This window comes from Sorex fumeus, unplaced genomic scaffold, assembly GCF_029834395.1.
Source record: "Sorex fumeus unplaced genomic scaffold, SorFum_2.1 ptg000032l, whole genome shotgun sequence".
Classification (NCBI taxonomy): Eukaryota; Metazoa; Chordata; class Mammalia; order Eulipotyphla; family Soricidae; genus Sorex; species Sorex fumeus.
Genome location: NW_026606089.1, coordinates 12,515,334 through 12,535,462, shown reverse-complemented (window position 1 = coordinate 12,535,462; position 20,129 = coordinate 12,515,334). Strand labels below are relative to the sequence as shown.

The 20,129-nt window shown below is 48.8% G+C and overlaps 1 protein-coding gene across 1 annotated transcript in view; it reads left to right on the top strand.

The window, feature by feature from the left end:
• The first annotated feature begins 10,077 nt into the window (after positions 1-10,077).
• Positions 10,078-20,129, top strand: part of ZNRF3 (zinc and ring finger 3) — a 167,569-nt gene continuing 157,517 nt past the window's right edge. Inside the window, exon 1 of the mRNA XM_056116585.1 lies at positions 10,078-10,604. Within this exon, the coding sequence (XP_055972560.1) occupies positions 10,323-10,604 (282 nt within the window). The 5' untranslated portion in view covers positions 10,078-10,322. The remainder of the gene's footprint in view (positions 10,605-20,129) is intronic.

The window sequence follows — 20,129 nt, the reverse complement described above, 5'->3', positions numbered from 1 at the left end:
TTTGCTTTTTGGGTCACAAAAAGCATTGCTCAGCGGTTATTCCTGGTTCTGCACTCAGGAATTACTCCTGGTGGTGCTTGGGGGACCATATGGGATGCCAGGGATCGAACCCAGGTCGGCCGCGTGCAAGGCAAATGCCCTACCTGCTATGCTATCGCTCCGGCCCCTGAAACTGCAGCCTTGCACATTGCAGTTACGTGAAGTTAGTTAACACTAAATGTGTTCCCCTCTTTTTTGTCTTTTCCTGTTCAAGGCAATTTAGTTGGACTTCTGTTGTTGTAAGAGGAAGGATGGATTCAACTGTTTGTCTTTGTTGTGGGGTTACACCCCACAGTGCTCAGGGCTTACTCTAGATTGCATTCAGAGTTCTCCCCTGGCAGTACTTGGGTGACCATACGCTGGGGATCGAACCCAGGTCAGCAAGGCAAGTACCCTACCCACTGTACTATCACTCCAGCCCCAGAAGCATTATTTTCTATGTTGTTGTGGAAGATAGTCACAAGCAAATTTTTTAGATTTTATTTATTATTATTATTTTGCTTTTTGGATCACACCTGTGATGCTCAGGGAATTGTTCCTGGCTTTGCACTCAGGAATTACTCCTGACATTGCTCAGGGCACCATATATGGGATACCGGGGATTGAATCCAGGTCTGCTGCGTACAAGGCCCTACTTAATGTAGCATGACTCCGGCCCCACAATTTTAGATGATCTGATCCTTGCAGTTTGAGATTTCACTCGAGAATATAGACCTATCCCCTAGTTTCTGATAGATTAAATTTCTTGGAAGGATTGGGGATATGGATCAAAGGGCTGGCACACATGCTTTGCATGTTGGAGCTTCAGATTTATTTATTTATTTTTACTCAAGTATTATTTTATTTTATTTTATTTATTTTTTATTGAATCACCATGAGATACGTTACAAAGCTTTCATGATTGAGTTTCAGTTATACAATGATCAAACACCCATCCTTCCACCAGTGTACATTTTCCACCACCAATGTCCCCAGTATCCCTCCCACAATCCCCCACTCACCCCACCCCTTGACTATATGCCAGGCACTTTTCTTCTCTCTCTCTCTCTCTCTCTCTCTCTCTCTCTCTCTCTCTCTCTCTCTCTCTCCTTTGGGGCATTATGGTTTGCAATAGATACTGAGAGGCCATCATGTTTGGTCCTTTGTCTACTTTCAGCACACATTTGGGAGCTTCAGATTTAATCCCCAGCACTGCCTGGTCCTCTGAACATGGTTAGAAGTCTCTGAACATTCCTGGAGAAACCCCCAAGCACAGCCAGGTCTGACACAAAAACAAACCGAACAGGAATAAAAGCAAACTTTCTGGGGAAACTCTTTTTTTTATTTATTAATTTTTATTAGTGAAACACCATGAGGTACAGTTGTAGGCTTACAAATTTTTGTGCTTGGGTTTCGATTATACAATGATCAAATACCCATCCCTTCACCGGTGCCCATTTCCCACCACCTCGGATCCCAGTATCCCTCCCACCCCCCATTCCCACATCTCATCCTGCTTCTGTGGCAGGTATTCCCTTTTGTTCTCTCTCTCCTTTTGGGTGTTGTGGTTTGCAAAAGAGGCATTGAGTGGCAATCCTGTTTGGTCTATAGTCTACTTTCAGCATGCTTCTCCCATCCTGGGAGGATACTCCCAACTCCCTTTATTTGGTGCTCCCTTCTCTATCTGAGCTCCCTAGAGTGTGTGGCTGGCCTCCAAGCCATGGAGCAAAACTCCTGGTACTAATCTCGGCCACTCTTGGGTGTTAGTCTCCTATTTTGTTACTTTATGTTCCAGGGGTTAAGGCTGTTGCTCTGCACGCGGCTGACCCCTGTTTGATGCCCAGCACCACATATAGCTCCTTGAGCATCACGAAGTTGCAAGAGTCAGGATTTGCCCCTGAGCATCCCTGGGCATAGACAAACCTCCTCCCTCACAACTCTATTGCAGATCCTCAAAAAGCCAGGAGACACTACAAATATATCTGGACTTTTTGCTTTTGAATCAGTCCGATGATCTGTGACCCTGGGCCCACATTCCATTCCCTGGAACGGCAAGGCATGGGAGTAGCCCTCCGGACATCAGATGTTCGCGAAGCCACTGTACTGGAAGGGTTCCCATCTCGTCCCTTTGCGATTTACAACCTCACTTGCCAGTCAGTCGTTTGTGTTCACACCTGGCCCACTTTCCTCCATCGCATTCCCTGCCTGGCCCCTGGAGCACTGTTTGAATTTGTGACTCCTGGTTGGGTGGCCATTGCAAATCAGGGACAGGTTGAAGCAGGGTTTAAAACCACCGATGAATCTGGGCCCAGATTGGCCTTGCGCCTCCAGGCTCAAAGCAGACGTAGATTGATGGTGTACTTCAAAGGCAGAAGAGACACTTCTAAGAGTTTTGAAAGAACTGCCGCTACTTGTCTGGATAGCCTCGATTGTACCTTTCAAGGGAATTATATGATGTTTAAATACAATAAATGAAAGTTTCCAGAAATAGACATAAATACTGCAGAAGCATGCTAGCTTGCCTTAAGTTTGACTCCCCTTAAAGGAGCAAAGATGAGATTCAAACTCTTAAAATCGAGCGGTAAAATAGTTAAAGTGTGATTTATTATAATTGTTTCTGAAGCCCCCTACTCCCGTACAGTAATAAATGTTGTAGAAAAGAGGCAGGAGGAAGGAGAGAAAAGAAGGGAAGAAATAAGGAAGTTGTAATCAAAACTACTGATGATAGGGACAGGCTAATCCATTTTTTCTTTTTACATTTAGTTTTTCCTTGTAAATAATTAGAACATGCAAAAAGAGTGAAAGAGGTCCTGTGACTCATGACCTAGATCCCCCCAGTGTAAACACCTTCCGTAACTATAGGTCAATCCCTGCTTCTGTTCCGGAGGCAAGTGGAAAATGTCTGTTGATTGAACACGCATTCATAAAGAATTTGCTTCCAGGGGCTGGAGTGATTGTACAGCAGGTAGGGCACTTGCCTTGCATGCTGCTGACCTGAGTTTGATCCTTGGTATCTCATCCATGTGCATCCCCCAAGTACCACCAGGAAAATTCCTAGTGCAGAACCAGAAGTAACCCCTGAGCATCTCTGGGGGTGACCCCCCTTCCAAAAAAAAAAAAAGAAAGAAAAGAAAAAAGAATATGCTTTCTCATGGAAATGCTATCATATGAAATGCTATCATCTGCTGATTTAGCACGTCAGTTTCTTAGTTTCTTGCCTTTTATTTTTTTTCTTTATTTGAGCTCCAAAGCAGGGCTCAGGGACTCAGAGGCCCACCATGGTTGATACCAGGGCTTCAGGGTGGACCTTTCATTGCCAGGGTTTGAGGCTAGGGTCTGTGCATGCAGGGTAGAGCACTCTTGGTTAGTTCTTTGAGTTCCCTTTCTAGAGCCAGTTTATTAATATTATTCTATTTCCCTTGAATGGTAATATATGTGCATGGAGTAAACTTAACAGGTACACAGGGTAACCAAGAAAAAGTAGGGGGCTGGAGCGCTAGTATAGCGGGAAGGGCATTTGCCACATGGGTCTTCTAGAAAAACCATTCATTTTCTCGGTCTCCTTCCATACCAACTTGCTATTTGCAAACCTTCATATGAGTTTTATCTCCAGGCCCACCTTCATCCATTGGAACATACCATATGTGCATCTTTTTCACAGATTAGAGATCGCTGAAGCTCATTGAGTGCGTCTTTCGGGGAGAGGAGAGTGGGGACGGGTTTATGTCACGCCCCCATGTGATGCTCAGGGCCTATTCCTGGCTCTGTTCTCAGGAGTGACCCTGACTGGTGCTCAGAGACCCATCTGTGGTGCTGAGGTTTTGACTCCACGCCAGCTGCATGTTTCTTCATTGGCTTCTTCAGCGCATCTTTCAACGGGTATATAAAATGTGTTGCATCATATATTTAATACATGCATTATAAATCACGTATTATTGGGAGGGTTGCGGCCACACCGGCAGTGCTCAGGGGTCATTCAGTTCTCAGGGAACCACATGTTGTGTCAGAGATTGAATTAGGGTCTGTTTTATGAAAGGCAAATGTTAGGCTTCCTGAATCTTTCCTCCCTCCCTCCTTCCCTTCCTCCCTCCCTCCCTCCCTCCCTCCCTTCTTCCTTTCTTCCCTTCTTCCCTCCCTCCCTCCCTCCCTTCCTTTCTTTGATTAAACCCAAGGCCTCACAGGGCGAGTGTTACATGGTGGAATTATATACCCTTCCTCATGTGCGTTTTTCTTTCTTTCTTTTTGTTTTGTTTTTTTGGAGCACACCTGGCGATAATCAGAGCTTACTCCTGGCTCTGCCCTCAGGAATCACTCCTGGCAGTTACTTGAGGGACCATAGGGATGCCGGGGGCAGGGGTTTGGCAGGGGTCTTGAACTTGGGTCAGGTCTGCCATGTGCAAGGCAAGCACCCTCCCTGCTGTAGCATCGCTCTAACCTCTCATGTGTATTTTCACTTATAGTCTCTCTCTTTTTTAATTTTTTAATTTTTTTTTGGCTTTTTGAGTCACACCTAGCGATGCACAGGGGTTACTCCTGGCTCTGCACTCAGGAATCACCCCTGGCGGTGCTCAGGGGACCATATGGGATGCTGGGAATCGAACCGGGGTCGGCCGCGTGCAAGACAAACGCCCTCCCCGCTGTGCTATCGCTCCAGCCCCACTTGTAGTCTCTTTAGGCACTAAAACATCTGTTTATAAACCTGAAATTCACAAGCTTTCCGGTTTGCTTATATGAATAGAATTTTTAATATGAGAATTTCTGAAACTTTGGGTCATTTTGGGTCTAAGTGAGTGAGATTCAGCAAAGGTCTGGCAACTTCAGCTGAGGCTGATGCACCTGTTCCTGGTTATTTCATCTGAGTTGTGTCTGTTTAAAAGAGAAAAAAAAATATGTTGAGTTAGCTTGGGGTGATTTATTAGGGATATGCCACAGAAGATAATGAATATGCATTATTTATCTTTGCTTCTATTACTTGATCTAACTTGTTGATCCTGTCCTTTCTCCAACCCGATGGGCCTTATCTCTTACTTGACATTATTCTCTCTCTCTCTCTCTTATTATTTTTTTGGCAGGTGCCACACCTGGCAGTGCTCAGGGCTTACTACTGACTCCACGCTCAGGGACCAAGGGATCACTCTTTGGCAGGGCTCAAGGGACCATATAGGGTCCTTGGCATCGAACCCAGGTCAGTCACATGCGAGAAAAGTACCCTGACAGTTGTGCTATCACTCCATCCCCAATCGACATTATTTTCTATATCCCCTTATTATTATTTTTGTTTGTATTGGGGCCATATTAGGTAGTGCCCAGGAGTTATTTCTAGCTCTGTGCTCAGGAATTATTTCTGGGGTTGCTCAGGAGATCATGTGGGATGCTGAGGATCAAACCTGAGTCAGAAATGTGCAAGGCATGCGCCTAGCCCACTGTATTATCTTTCTGGCCCAGTTTACTTGCCCCTTCTTCTTTATTTTTTGGGGCACACTTGTGATGCTCAGGGGTTACTCGTGGCTTTGCACTCAGGTTTTACTCCAGGGGTGCTCAGGGGACCAGATGGGATGCCGGGGATTGAACCCCTGTGAGCCCTTGCAACGCAAATGCCCTAGTCATTGTACTAGTGCTCTGGCTCTCTATCTCAAGACCCCTAAGGTCTATCAGATGGTGTGAAATTTTATTGTTCATGGATTAAATGCCTCCATTTCTAAATAGCTTGATCCCGTTGGGAGATGAATTGTAGTCCCTCTGTTATTAAAGCTATTGATGGATATACTATCTAATTAAAACATTTTACTTCTAAGCAGTGCTCGGGGGGCTCAGGGGCCACTCCCAGCCATGCTTGGCTTGGCTCTGCAGGCCATGCTCGGGGTAGACACGTGGCAATGGGGATTAAATTCAGAGTCTCATGCCAATGAATGCTCTAGCCCCTCGAGCTATCTTCCTGCCCCTGACCCGTGTATTACTAATCAATGAAATCATATCTTTCATTAAACAGATTTTTTGTTTTGGTTTTGGTTTGGTTTGGGGTCCATACTCATGTGGTGCTCAGGACTTACTCTTGGCTCTGCCCTCAGGGATCCACTTCTGGTGGTGCTTCGGGGACCATATGTGGTGCCAGGGATAGAAACTGGGTTGGCTGCATGCAAGGCTAGTACCCTACCCCCTGTACTACCTCTCTAGGTCCTCATTAATCTATCTTCCTGTCCCCTGACCTATGTATTATATTCTCAGAGTTTCAAAAATCAAAACTTCTTTCTTAGGTTTTGGCGTTGGACCATACTTGGCCATGCTCAGGGGGGCCTTCCTGGATGTAAGCTGAAGGGTTGCTTCTGGCGGTGCTTGGGGTACTGAGTGATGCCAGAGATTGAACCAAGGACTCCTGCGTGCTAAGCAAGCACTCAATCCACTGAGCAATCCCTCAGGCTCCCTTCCTTCCTTTGTTCTTTCCTTCATATATTTTCTTCTCCTTTTGTGCTGTATCTTGAAGTCAGGGTGCTATCCATGTGAAGCATGTACTTGACCCCTCTGTGACATCTCTGAACCCGAGTTTCCTTTTTGATCCTGTCTGGGTTTTTATTGAAATCCCCGAGGGAAGGATTGTTCTTTTCCAAGTTCGAAATTTATTTTGTTCCTGTAGCTGTTAACAAGCTATCCCAAATGTCTGCAGACTGGGAGGGAAACACACTGATGAGCTTATCACTCATTTAGTCATCAATTCATGCTGCAAATATTTTCTGAGGGCCTACTCTGAGCCAGGCAGCCTTGGCCCAAGTCTGTGAACAGGACGTGATCCTTACCATGATAGAGTTTGTTCTCTGACATGTGTATGTTTGGGACGCAGAAGGGAGACAAAAAAGTAAAGAAGTCAATTCTATAGGATATTAAGGTAAGAACTGGTACGGGGAGGCAAGCCAAGGGATGTTTCGAGTGACAAGCATTGCTGTTTCACACAGGGTAGCCCGGGTAGGCCTTGTGGAGGGGGTGCAGTTTGAATAAGACTTCCAAGAGTAGAGAGGAGTAGAGAGGATCTTGGGGCTGGAGTGATAATATAGTGGTTAGGGCATTTGACTCGCACATGGTTGAGTAGGGTTTGATATTCAGCACCCCAAAGGGTCCCCTGAATCTTGTTAGGAGTGATGCCTGAACTCAGAGCCAGGTTAAGCCCTGACACCCTCTCAAAAAAACAAAAACAAAAAAAAATAAAAAGTGTAGTGAATATCTTTACACAGTATCGTGTGTGTGTGTGTGGTTTGCATAAAAATACCACTAATAACTTAGAATTTTTAGAACAACTATATTGAGATATAATTCACATACCATTAAATTCGTCCCTTTAAAGTGTACAATTCAGTGGGTTTTAGTTTATTTACAGTTGTGCAACCATCACCATTATCTAATTTCAGAACATTTTCATCACCCCCCCAAAGAAACCCATTCCTGCCTCCTCCCAGCTCTTGGCAACTGCTAAACTACTGCTTGTCTCTGTAGAATTGCCTAAGCTGGACATTTCATGCAAAAGGAATCATACACTATGGGACCGTTTTGGGGGGCTTCTTTCCTTTAGCATCATGTTTTCAAGGTTTGACCCTGTCGCCACAGGGATCAGCAATCAAGCCTTGAAGAATGAGATGCCGTTGTTTGGATACTGCATTTGTTTATTCATTTATCAGTTGATGGTCACCACGAGTTTTAAATATTGCAAAAGGTCCTGAATGGGTTGTGGTGATCAGACCCCTCCCGTAAGGACCCCTCTGACACCCGACTGTTGTCAGGTATGATGTTGCCCAGCTCTAGGCAGCCCTGGTTCCTGGTTGGGTGGGGCTGGTTCTGGAGAAAGTAAAAACTGACCATATTCTATTCAAATTCCTGCTTTCTGAGGAGTCTTTCTCTCTCTCTCTCTCTCTCTCTTTTCTTTTTGGGTCACACCCAGCAATGCACAGGGGTTACTCCTGGCTCATGCACTCAGAAATTACTCCTGGTGGTGCTTGGGGGGCCATATGGGATGCTGGGAATCGATCCCGGGTCAGCCACATGTAAGGCAAACGCCCTAGCTGCTGTGCTATCGCTCCAGCCCCAGGAGTCTTTCTCTTGAGCAGATGCTCTGGATGGTCCAAATATGATAAAAACAGATTCATTGGTATTTCTCATTTATTTTTACATTTTGAAGGGAGAAAAATCTATTTGGAGGGAGTGGGCTACACCTGGGGTGCTCAAGGGCTGCTCCTGGTTCTGTGCTCAGGTATCACTCTGATTGTGCTGGTTCTGTGCTCCAGGGACCCCATGAATGTTGAGTCTGCTGCATGCACGGTAAACACCTTAACCTCTATATGCGCTCTCAGGACCCTGAAAATAATTCTCTCTCTCTCTCTCTATCTTTATTTGCCACCCCCAGCTGTCTTCAGGAAATACTCCTTGCTTTGTGCTCATGGATTATTCCTGGAAGGGATTGGGAGACCCTCTGTGGTTCAGGCGATAGAACTGGGTGGACTGTGTGCAAGCCTTACCTAGTGTACTATCTCTTCTGCTGTGAAAGTATTTTCCCCCTACTTTAAAATGTAAACTGGTATGCTGTTTATTCAAGACAATTTTTTCTTCCCTTCTTTCTTTCATTTTGGGTGTGGTATCAAGTAGAAGCAGATCATCTTAATCAAATTTTGCAAGTTATTTTAATTTTTGGTTGGGGCCACACCCAGCCGTGTTCAGGGCTTATTCCTGGCTCTGTGCTCAGGGATCACTCTTGGCAGTGCTTGGAAGATTAATTATATGTTGTGTAGGGGATGGAATCTTGGAAGACTTGTGTGCAAGGCAAGCGCCCTGTCCACCTGCTGTACTATCTTGCAGCCTCTATTTGCAAGTATTTTAAAGTCATTTTTGGTCGCAGAAGGAGGGCTACACAGAGGAATGGTAATTTATTCCGAGATTTGTTACGCTTTTGAGGGGGGAGAGGAGGCACAGCTAGCGAAGCTAGGGGTTGCTGCAGCCCATGCTTAGGGGACCATGCAGTAGTCGGATAGAAGCCGGGTCTCCTGCACGCAGAGGTTGCGCTCGGTTGAGCTAACTCTTTAGCCGTGAATCTGGATTTTGAAGATTTCAATCCCAATCGAGAGAACTAGCCGAGGAAAGAAGAGGCATCCTCCAGAAGGGCAGTGACTAGAAAGCTTATCTTCGGGGTGATTGCTGAAGCCCGGTGCACACGTGTTAGGTAGGCGCTGAGTGAAGCAGACAGTTATGGGTTTATTAAATAAAGAGAGATGGTGAGATGGTGTTGAACTCCACCCCAGCTCCCCTGCCCTCCCCGCGTGCCTTCTTAAAGACCGATCCAGGGGCAGAACGTCTACGGAGGGGGCTGTTGCAAGTGGACTTCGTGACTGCAGGAAGACGAGCTCCACTACCATCCAAAGGGCCAAACGGCTTCCTCCTCCCAACGCGACTGTCTAAGCGACACGGGTGCGAGATTCAGACACGTCCCGGCAGGGCCAAGCGGACCGCCAAGCCTTTCCCCGTTTGATCCTGCAGGAGGGGGGTGGCGGGCCGGGAGAGGGGGAGCTCGCTCCCGGGAACCGTGGATCGGGCCGGGGAGCAGAGAGGGGCACAGCACAAGCGCTGGGACAGACAGCGAGCCTCCAGACCCCGACGGCGCCCGGGAGCCGGAGCTGGTCCCCGACGCCCCGCGAGCGAGCGCGCGCGGGGAAACGGCGAGGAGAAATGTCCGCCGCCGAGGGCGGAGCGCGCCGGGGGTGCCGGCGGCGGCGGCGGGCGGAGCGCGGGCGCGGGGGCGGGGCCGGGGCGGGCGGAGCGCGGGCGCGGGGGCGGGGCCGGGCGGGCGGGCGAGGCCGGGCCGGCGAGCCGGGGGCGGGGCGAGGCCGGCGGGGCGGGGCGGGAGCGCGGGCGGCGGGCGGGGCGAGCGCCGCGGGGGCGGGGCCCGCGCGAGGGGCGGGGCGCGGCGGGAGGCCGGGGCGGGGCGGGGGCGGGGCGAGCCGGGCCGCCGGGGCCCGCCCCCCGCGGCCGGCGCGCCCGCCCCGCCTTCCCGCTCCCTCGGCGGCCCGGGCGGTCGGGTGCGGGAGGGAGGGGAGAGCGGGTCACGACGCTGCTGGGGCGGGGATAACCCCTCACGTGGAGCAGATGAAAGGGCCGCAGCGCGACGGCCGGGGGAGCCGAGCCGAGCCTGCGACCCACAAAGCCGCCGCCGCCGCCGCCGCCGCCGCCGCCGCCGCGATGGGGCTGTGAGGCGTCCGCCCGCGCTCGGTCGTCCGCCGGCCCGCGACTATGCCCGGCCGCGCCCGCCCTCCGCGCCCTCCCGCCGCAGGACCATGAGGCCGCGCTCGGGCGGGCGCCCAGGGGCCCCGGGCCGCCGCCGCCGCCGCCGCCCCCGCGGCCGCCGCCTGCCGCCGCCGCCGCCGCTGCCGCTGCTGCTCGGGCTGCTGCTGGCGGCCGCGGGGCCCGGCGCGGCGCGGGCCAAGGAGACGGCGTTCGTGGAGGTGGTGCTGTTCGAGTCGAGCCCGAGCGGCGACTACACCACCGACACCACCGGCCTCACGGGCCGCTTCTCGCGGGCCGGGGCCACGCTCAGCGCCGAGGGCGAGATCGTGCAGGTAGCCAGCCGCCCGCGCCCGGGCCCAGCGCCGCCCCGCCGCCACAAGATGGCTCCGGGGGCTGCGCCCGTCGACCCCGCCGGGGCTGGCGGGAGGGCGGGCGGGCGGGCGGGCGGCGCGAGGCCCGCCGCATCCCTCCCCGGCGGGCGCGTGCGAGGGACCGGCGAGCGGGGCAGCGGGCGGGGCGCAGCCTCCCGCGGCCCCGGGGCCCGCGCGGCATCGCCTCAGGTGGAAGTCGCGGCGGCGCCCGCGGAGGGCCAGCCCGGGAGGGCGAGCGCGGGCGCGCGGGAGGGGCGGCCGCGCGTGCCCGGGGGAGCGGCGGGTCCGCCCGCGCGGGGGGTGGTTCCGCACCGGCCGCGCCGCGTTCCCCCCGCCCCTCACCTGGGCGCCGGACCCCTCCTGCGGGGTCGGGACAAGCCGCGGCAGGCTGGGGAGCAGGGGGAGCCGGCCGGGGAGCGGGGCTCGCGAATGCCCCGGAGCGGCGGTGGCGCGCGGGCGGGCGGGCAACCCTCGCTGCGTGCCTCGGATTACTGAGGCTCGCGGGGAAGTCGCCCGCCCGCCCGCCCGCCCGCCCGCACCCGGGCCGCGCGCGCTTCTGCGGGAGGGCCTGGGAAGCGGGCCGCGGGGGCCGCGCTCTTGACAGGGCGACCCCCCGTCTGCTCCCCGACCAGAGCGTGTGCGTGCGTGCGTGCCCGGGGCGGCTGGCGGGGACAGCTGCAGGCAGTGCCCCGTCGCCCGAGGAAGCAGTTGCCGCCAGGGCTCGGTTCCTCCGCCGTCCGCCTGCTCCCTCGGCGCGTGGGTTTCCCTGACGCTTGCTTAGACGGGCAGCGCACTCGCCGCGGTTCCTAAGGCATCCCCGGGAAGGGGGGCGACCTCTGAGCCCCGAGGGGGGCGTGTGTGTGTGTGTGATCGAGTGGCCGCGGGGCTCCCGAGTTTTGTCCGGGCCCCTCTGCGCTTTCCCGGGCTGCGTTCTGAATGAAGGGAAGGCCACCGGCCGGAACCGTGGCATTGCCGGCTCCGGCCCTCTCCCCGCTGCGGGGCTGCAGAGCCCGGCGTGGCTGCGACGCGGAGCCGTGCGGCTCGGGCTCCCGAGAGGTGTGTCCATAGGAAGCCGGGGGAGGCTTCTCTGCCAGGCCATTAATCAGCAGCACTGCCTTGCACGGCCCGTCTCCCTGCCTTAAACTCCTGCCGAGTAGATGCAGGCGGGAGGAGAAACACTTGTTGTCTCTGCGCAAGACTTGGGGACGCTTTTGTTTGTTTGTTTGTTTGGTGACGTCCTAGCTCTGATCTGGACGCGCTTTATAAGAGAAGCAGCTCTGCTGCAAAGCTCGCAGTCGCCGTCTGCAAGAAAGGGTGGCATGCGAGGCTTGTGCCTGGCGCCTCTTCAAGCTGACTCCTTGTTTCTCTTGTAGGCGGTCACTGGGCTTTGATGACCTGAGAAATGTTTGATTTACAGCCTTCCCAGAGAAAAGATGCTTTCACGTGCCACTTCGCTTTTTTTTTTTTAAAAGGAGACTTTTGAAGTTGGCGATTTTTATCTGCAGTGTGTCCACTGTGCGGTGACTCTCCACAGTAGTTTGTCTGCCCATTAGGAGTAGGGCTACGCTTTGGAGATAATCTTGGGTTCGCCATTTAATACAAAATTAGCAGTTTAAACACACCATTTGTGACTATTTCATCCTTGTGAGTCGAGAGATAATGTATGTGTGAGTTTGGCAGAAGGAATATATTCTCTTGAAAGTTTTTAAAGAGCTTATCTGACCCTTTTGTAGTTCATTAGCCTAGTCAAAAAAAATTAAGTCCACAATTGCTAAGTAAAGAAAAATGATTTAAGTGCTATTTAATAAGTTTACCGGTTAAGCAACCCTAATAGGTGTCCTTAATTCCCTTATAACTGCAGCAGTGGTGGTAAGCTTATCCAGGCGGTCTGGATAGTCGTTTCTGGGTGCACTCTCTTTCTTGTGGGACCCACTTGCGGAACGTTTTCCAGTGTACCCAGGGGGTGCAGTGTGCTTCCAGGACACGTGTGTGCCCAGGCTGGCCATTTTTCTCGGTTCTTCAGATACTTCCCCATTGAAGTAATTGATGTGGTTGGACCCTGTCAGCCCTGAGAAATACTTTTTGGTTTTTGGTTCCACATCTGTTTTTGGTGCTTGGGGATCATGTAGTGTCAGGGATTGGACCTGGGGCTCCCACATACAATCTGTGCCCTTCAGCCCTCTGTGTCATCTCCCTAGCCCTGGAAAAGATTTTTGTCAGGAAAAAAATGATGTTTTAGCACCCCTTAGAGGGAATGTAACACTTTGCACTAGAGAGGAGAACGTAGAAGAAACAAATCTGTGCTTAGTTTCCGATGAATCATGTTTTATGTGTCCTTGTTGGATTTTCCAAACCTCCTTTTTGTTACTCTCATTAAAAAACAAAACAAAACTGCATGTGCCAGGGAGGTAGGGAGCATAGTGGTATCTTGAGTTTACCCAGGTTCAATCTCTTGCAGTGCATGCCTCACCCCTGCCTCCCTAAGCATCTCCAGGTGTAGCCCTGGAGGCCCTGGAGCACAATCTGGGGTTGCCTTGGTGACCTCCTGCACCTTTGGGCAATGCCTCTAAGTTGTGAGCAGTGGCTACTCCCCCCCAAAGTCAAACCTATGTAACTGTTCCTTAATATTTTATGATCTTCAGAGCAGTTTATTCTCCTGTAACTAATCCTATAACATAGTTTTTGTTATGTTCTGTGGAATTCAGTAGCAGTGTTGATGGTTTGGGAGAGAAAAATCCTGTATGGGAATATTTTTCCTATAACATTTTTAGGATTGAAAATTGGTTTGTGTAATTGATTTGATTCCTTCCCTATTAGATGTTTTGATAGTATGTGTGTTGATGGATGTGTATATTGTAAATTTTTTTTTTGTAACTTGATTTTCTCAGATATTTGTTCAGTCATTTGCACAGGTTATGGTAGGGGGAAGGCCTGATTAAGAATTATATGTGTGTATAAAAAAGAGTAATTTAAGTGTTGGACTTATCACCAATGTCCTAGTTTTCTTTCTGCATTTTGGACTTAAATAACTTTCCCACAGTCACCAGCATGCTCTTTAAGAAGAGATTAAAAAAAAATTCATCAGTGGAAGTTGTGAAAAATGAGTGTATCTGATATGTTATCAATTACTTTAATATCTTATTCATGCAGCATTAAGACTCATTTGCTTGAAAGGGATTCAGTGTGCATGTTGGAGAAATTAATTACACTCCACTTCTGAAGTGTGGAACTGTAAAGGGTTTATAGACATATTGATACATTTTTCATCTTTGTACCAATTTGTGGTCATTAGTGAGATCATTATCTGAAATTTTCCAACTTGACACTATGCAGCTCACATCGTTGTATTAAATAAAAAGCCAGATTAAACCCCGGCCAGTGGTCTGGGGATTAGTTCAACAAAAAAGAAAATTCGTGTTGCTAGAGATGAAAGATTGTTTTTGACCGGAAATGCATTTTACCCCCCTGGGAGTCGAATTTTTAAAATGCTCGAGAAAATAATTTGTAGAAGAAGCCTTAATGATAGGCTTGGTATAACTTTAAAACTGGCCTTTTTTGGATCCTGGGTTAAGTGCTGAAGTGATCTTGAAAGCAGAGGAGTACTGGAACATTTTAGAGACCAAGCCTAAGAACATTTTAAGGACCAAACATTTTAAGGATTTTAGCCTTTCTGTGAGGAGTGGGAGAATTGGGTAGTAGGTCAGAAAGGCTGAGTGAGGTCCTTAAGTACCTAGTATTAAGAGGGAATAATTTTAGAAAATTATTCCTGTGCCCTTCCCCCACCCCCGCAGTTTCTGTAGTTTAGCATTTGATCAACTTCTTTTCATCTCCATTTAAAGGAAACTTAACAGGCCTGTCTCCAAAAATTGACTTATCCTAATAGAACAATTGCTTGTTGGCAGCTGACCTGGATTTCATAGAAGGGATTGCTGACTGTCTAGTCAGAAGAACCTTCAGAGATTTGAACCAAGAATTTGACTTGGTGGGAAGCATTAGGACTGTGTTTTGCAGCCTTATGAATTCTTGGAGGCTTTTATTTTTGTCCGCTTCTGTGAGATCTCGTGGGAGTTTCTAATACAGCTTTGATCGGAGAGGAAGACAGGAGTGGAAGATAAATGTGTAATACAGAGCGGCGCTCTTTGACCTTTTCACACCTGCAGACCAGCACCCATCCTGCATACTGGTTTGGAACAGCAGCTAGAACCAAGGTGGTGGACTGGTGATTTCAACCTTCCTGCACCTGTGGATGGCACCAGTCCTTGGGCTGGTGAAGACCACTAACACAGAGCTGAGAGAGTAGAGCGATGGCTTACATTTATGAGTCGGTATTATGTACAGGGCATTGTGTCCAGTACATGTTTGTATATCTCATTCTAACTTTAGAGTGGAATTAACAGCTATTGTTAGCCCATTTCACAGATGAAGAAATTGAGACCGAGGAAGGTTATTTGACTTCTTCAGCCTCATATAGCTAACATAGTAAAACCTGGGTTGAAACCAAGATTTGTGTGGCTCTTTTGCTTTTATTGTTGCCAAATCAGTAGCTTGCCACTGATTAGGATTTTGACTGACTCAGGGCTAAAACTTAGCTCTCTAGGGGTTTTCAGCCTGAGAGTTAGATTAGAAGAGATGGCTCATGAAATCCTGAAGTTATACCTGAATCTTATACTATGCACCCCAGTTTTCTCAAAAAATAAACAACTTTACTTCAGGGAGAGTTTTGCATTGTTTTTTCTCCAAAAGGAAAAAAGAGAAGTACTGGTCTAACATCGTTACAAAGAATTTATGTGGTAGGGGGCTCTGCTTGATAAGAGTTAGAGGGAAGTCATCTACGTACAGGGTTGCCTGTCTTCAACATACTTAATAGATATTGACTGAAACTTGGTTCTTTACCATACTGCATTATCGTCTTCTGTAGTTCACAGTCTCTTGTAGAGATAGACATGTGTGTATTTATAAATGATAATCCTGATTCCAGAGAGATTGTGTAGGGGTAAGGTGCTTGTCTTACACAGGACCATCCCGGGTTCGATTCCCAGCTAAGGGTCTCCTGAGACCCACCAGAAGTGATCCCTGAGTGCAGAGCACCCTGAATGTGACCCCCCCCAAAAATACAAGAAAGATAATTCATTCTGACAAGTTTCGCCATGGAATTGCACCCTTCATCTTTAAGACATTCATTGCTTATAAGAAATTGACTTCTTTTGTTGATCTGGTACTAGTTAAGACATCAACCTTGGGAAAAGTGAGAAAGTGATCAGAAGTTTTGGCACTTAGATGGTGAAGTACAAGATGCAATAATCTATCTGAATGCAGAACGTGGGAGAGCAAAGTCTAAATGTGTGTGTGTTTAACTATTCATTTGAAAATGAAACGAAGTATCAGTCAATGTTGAAATGTCTTAGTAGCAGCTCAGCACATCTTCCCTGTGGATCTGGGCCCTATTGTGTGGTTCTCTTTGACTCTTCATTCCTCCATCAGCCCTGGGTCTGTAGTGCCTGTTTCTTAACAGGAGTTGATACTAGTCAGTGACTTATGTATCAAGAGTGGACATTAAAGAGACAGGGTATGAGCTTGGATTAGTTGATGAGAATAATAATTTTGGGATTATCATTCCGCTTTGGTGCAATTTCCAAGAAACTTGCTTGGCTGGATGGACAGAAGGGAGCTCTCCACTGGTATTAGAATAGCAGATTGTATGGAAGTGACCCATTCAGGAGCAGCCCTAAAGATTGGAAGATGTACTGTTCCTGATAAAGTACTGAGGAAGCTGTAATCAAGGTATCTGTTAGGAATGGACGGAGCCTTGGAGAATGGTTCACAGCCAAGCCATAGAGTTTGGTGGAGTAACTGTGAAGGTCTGATAATCAGAATCCTCATTCATCTGAATATATACTACACAAAATCTTTGTTTCCCTGGCCTGGACAATGTAGATTTGTGGACATTAAAAAGGCATTTCATCAGTTTTCATCATTAGGAGAACTACATTTGGCCATCTAATGTTAGAGAAAGAGAGGCATGTCTAGGGAAGTGAAGTGAGTGAGTGGAGCGATAGCAGAGTCAAAGTGGTGCGTGATAGGGACTGCCCTCCCCGCCCCCTGTTAATACTTAGTGCTGTGACATCCAGGCTTGAAACCCAGCTGCCATCTTTGGCCGCCCTGTGGTGGAATTTACCAGGGAGAGCAGATGGAAAGCATGCTTTATGATCAGGTGTTTATTTGGGGAGAAACAGGCTTTGTGAAGTGTACACTGGGCTAATGTGGTTGCTTTTCTCCTCTCATTTAGGTTTTGGGTAGCTCAGTCTTCTCCATCAAGGCTTTTTTTTATAATAGTATTTGGGCGCAGCGGGTGGAGTGTTTTACCTTGGACATGGCCGACCCAGATTCGATCCCTGGCGCCCTGTGTGGTCCTGGGAGCACCACCAGGAATGAGCCCTGAGTACCACAGGGTGTGGCCCCAAAGCAGAACAAAAAAATAGCCCCTAGTGGTCGAGAGCTTCCTGTGCTGGGGTGCAGGGTATAATGCTGTGCTCACATTTGATGGGCGACGTAGATGGTATGCCCCAGGTTTTTAGATGAGGAAACCAGTCTTGAAGTGGTAGTGTCACTTGTTGAAGTTGCTGACAGGTTGATAATACACTGAGATTCAACTGTAGTTTTGTCTGATTCTAAAGCCATTTCTATTTCTGTAAGACTGCTTCACTTGGCACTCTCTCCTGAGCTTAGGATGGGATAGGAACTGAGGGTGGGATTTAGCATATTGTATAAACCTTGACCGACCAAGCTGAAGCTTGAACTTGAGAAAATTTTCTCATTAGGGATTTCCTCCCCACCCTCTCTTCTTTTTTTCTTCACCCTTTATTTTTTTTCTTCCTCCATCCTTATTTTGGAGGGGTGTGTGTGTGTGTGTGTGTGTGTGTGTGTGTGTGTGTGTGTGTGTGTCCCAAGCAGTGCTCTGGTGACCCAGGCCCCACACAGTGGTACTTGAACTAGCAGCTCGGCCAGGTTCAATGCTGGGGCCCCGCAGTGCGGTCCTGCTTGGTTGGTGCCCCAACCACCGGTGCTTGGGGGTCTTTCTTTTTTTAATAGCAACTCTCAAGTTTGAACTTGTTTGTTTCACAAAGAGCCAGTCTGTTAAGTTTGGGAAGAGAAACCAGTGCCTTGAAGTAGACAGCTGTCTCTTGATGGCACTTCCGTTGTTTTTTTGGCTATTGGGAAAGTTGGAACAGCCGGAGTGTCCTGGCATTTGAAAGGATTTCTGGTGGAGGCACACCTCCTTCCTGTGGCCTGCTTTTTTTTTTTTTTTTTCCTGTGGTGGTGCTAGACATGGAACCTGGGCCTCCCATGTGCATAGCAAGTGCTCTTCCATTGAGTTCTATCCCTGCCACCTGTGGGCAACTTTATTATTATTATTATTATTAATTTATTATTATTATTATTATTATTTTGGGGTGGGGGGGAGGACAGTGCTTAGGAGGTTACTCCTGGCTCTGCATTCAGTAATCACTCCTGGGTGGTGTTGGGGACCATATGGGGTTCCAAGGATGCAACCTAGGTTGGCCACATGCAAGGCGAGTGCCCTACCTGCTGTGAAATTGCTCCGCCCCTATGTGGGCAGCTTTTCAGAGTGGTTCTGGAGTCAGTTTGCTTTTCTCCAAAGAGATCCGGTCCATGTACATCACCCTTCTTTGCACAGGCTGCCTGTGTTCTAAGTTTTTTTTTTTTTTAACAACTTAAAACCTAAAACAGTTTTTCCTGTTTCTTTCACCCTGACCCAGCTAACACAGGAGTCCTTCGTTCCCTCAGCCCTCTGCCTGCTCCTCCTTGTCTGAGGGCAGCCAGCAGGCTGGGCTGAGTAAGGCACCGTCCCTGCCCAGTCCCTGCCCATAGGCAGCTGAGTACAAGCTGAGTACAAGCCGATTACACTGCCATCGCCTGGGAACTCAGCCCATCTGATAGGATCTATAGGATCCATCTATAGAGTCCTTAGAAATACCTGGCCCAGGGGGCTAAGTTTAGTCCTGGGCAACTCATTCTGATGAAAACATGTGCATAACAACACAGTGTGTGGATTGGAGCCTCCTGGCCCTTTCCGACTCATTTTTACCTACCTTTGAGGTTAAAACTGATAACCCCTTTGTGGAACGTGCCTTTATACCTGTCAAACAGGATAGGAAGGAGGTGAAAAGTAGAGGTTCTTTGTTCCATTGAATGAGATGTTTTAAAATCTGACTTTTAGCGGCCCTGTTGACTCATGATAGAGTGAAGAGAATGAGGTCAGCTGGCCCATTGTGGTTCTCGGGAGAGCATTTTATTTTTATTACCCTTAAGATGTGTGCTATGACTTGATATCAATCCCTTTCCCTCCCTTTCCCTCCCCAGCTCCCCACTGTAACACACTTGTCTAGGGACGAAATGTGCAGAGGTGATTCTGTGAAAACACACTTTGATCTTAGAAGTTTGAGGTGAAAATGAATGTTGGAACAGGACTTCTGCTCTCCCAGTGATGCAGTTTCAGAATAGAAAGGGGGTGGTGGTGGATCCAGGGCTGTAAGAGTTTGACTAAAACTTAGCTTTATACTTGAGTTAATTTGAGCATGCTAATGTGTCAGCAGACATCTCTTGGGTTTTCCCGGTGATTAGAGTCTAGTGAAGAAACAAGACTTATGAACCCATGATAAGCTTTGTGCTTTACAGATGTTGTTTCTGTGAAATCTCCCTTACACCTCTGCAGTGGAGTATCTTCACTTTGCAGGAAAAAAAAAACAAACCCAACTCAATCAAACCTTCTTTTGATTAGAGAGAGAACAGTGGGTGTGGTGTCTACCTTGCATGTAGTGTTCCTGATACCGCAAATGGTCCCCCAGCACTGCCAGGAGTGATCCCTGAACAGAGCCAGCAGTAAAGCCTGAGCACAGAGCTGAGTCCAAGGACTAAACCCTACGCCCAGGTTGGTGTGACTCAAATACCAAATAAATTGGCCCAGAGATACAGGACACACGTAGGAGAAATATAGGAGACACAGGAGTTTAGGCACTTGCCTTGCATTCAGTCAGCTCTGGTTTGATCCCTGGCACTGTTGCCTGGTATGACCCAAAAACTGAGTTTTTTTTTTTTTTTGAGGTTACTGAGTCTGATTGAACTAGAGCCATTTAAAGCTTAAATTCTCTGACCTACTTGCCTGAAGATCTCTCTAGGCATATTGTCAGAAGACCTGTGTGAAATTGTTAGATTCATTATTGTTAACTCAGTCATTTAAAATATTTCTGTCATCTAGGGTGGGCTGGAGAGAGAATTCAAATGTTAAGACACAGTGGCAGTCACAGTGGCTGTCACTGTGACACTGATTCAAATCCCAGCACTGCATTTGGTTCCCTGAGCATCATCAGGTATGATCCCTGAGCACAGCCAGAAGCAGCCCAAAATTTAAAAAAAAGGGGGGGGGCAGGGAAGAAATTATCTCATACAATTATAAAAATAATCCAG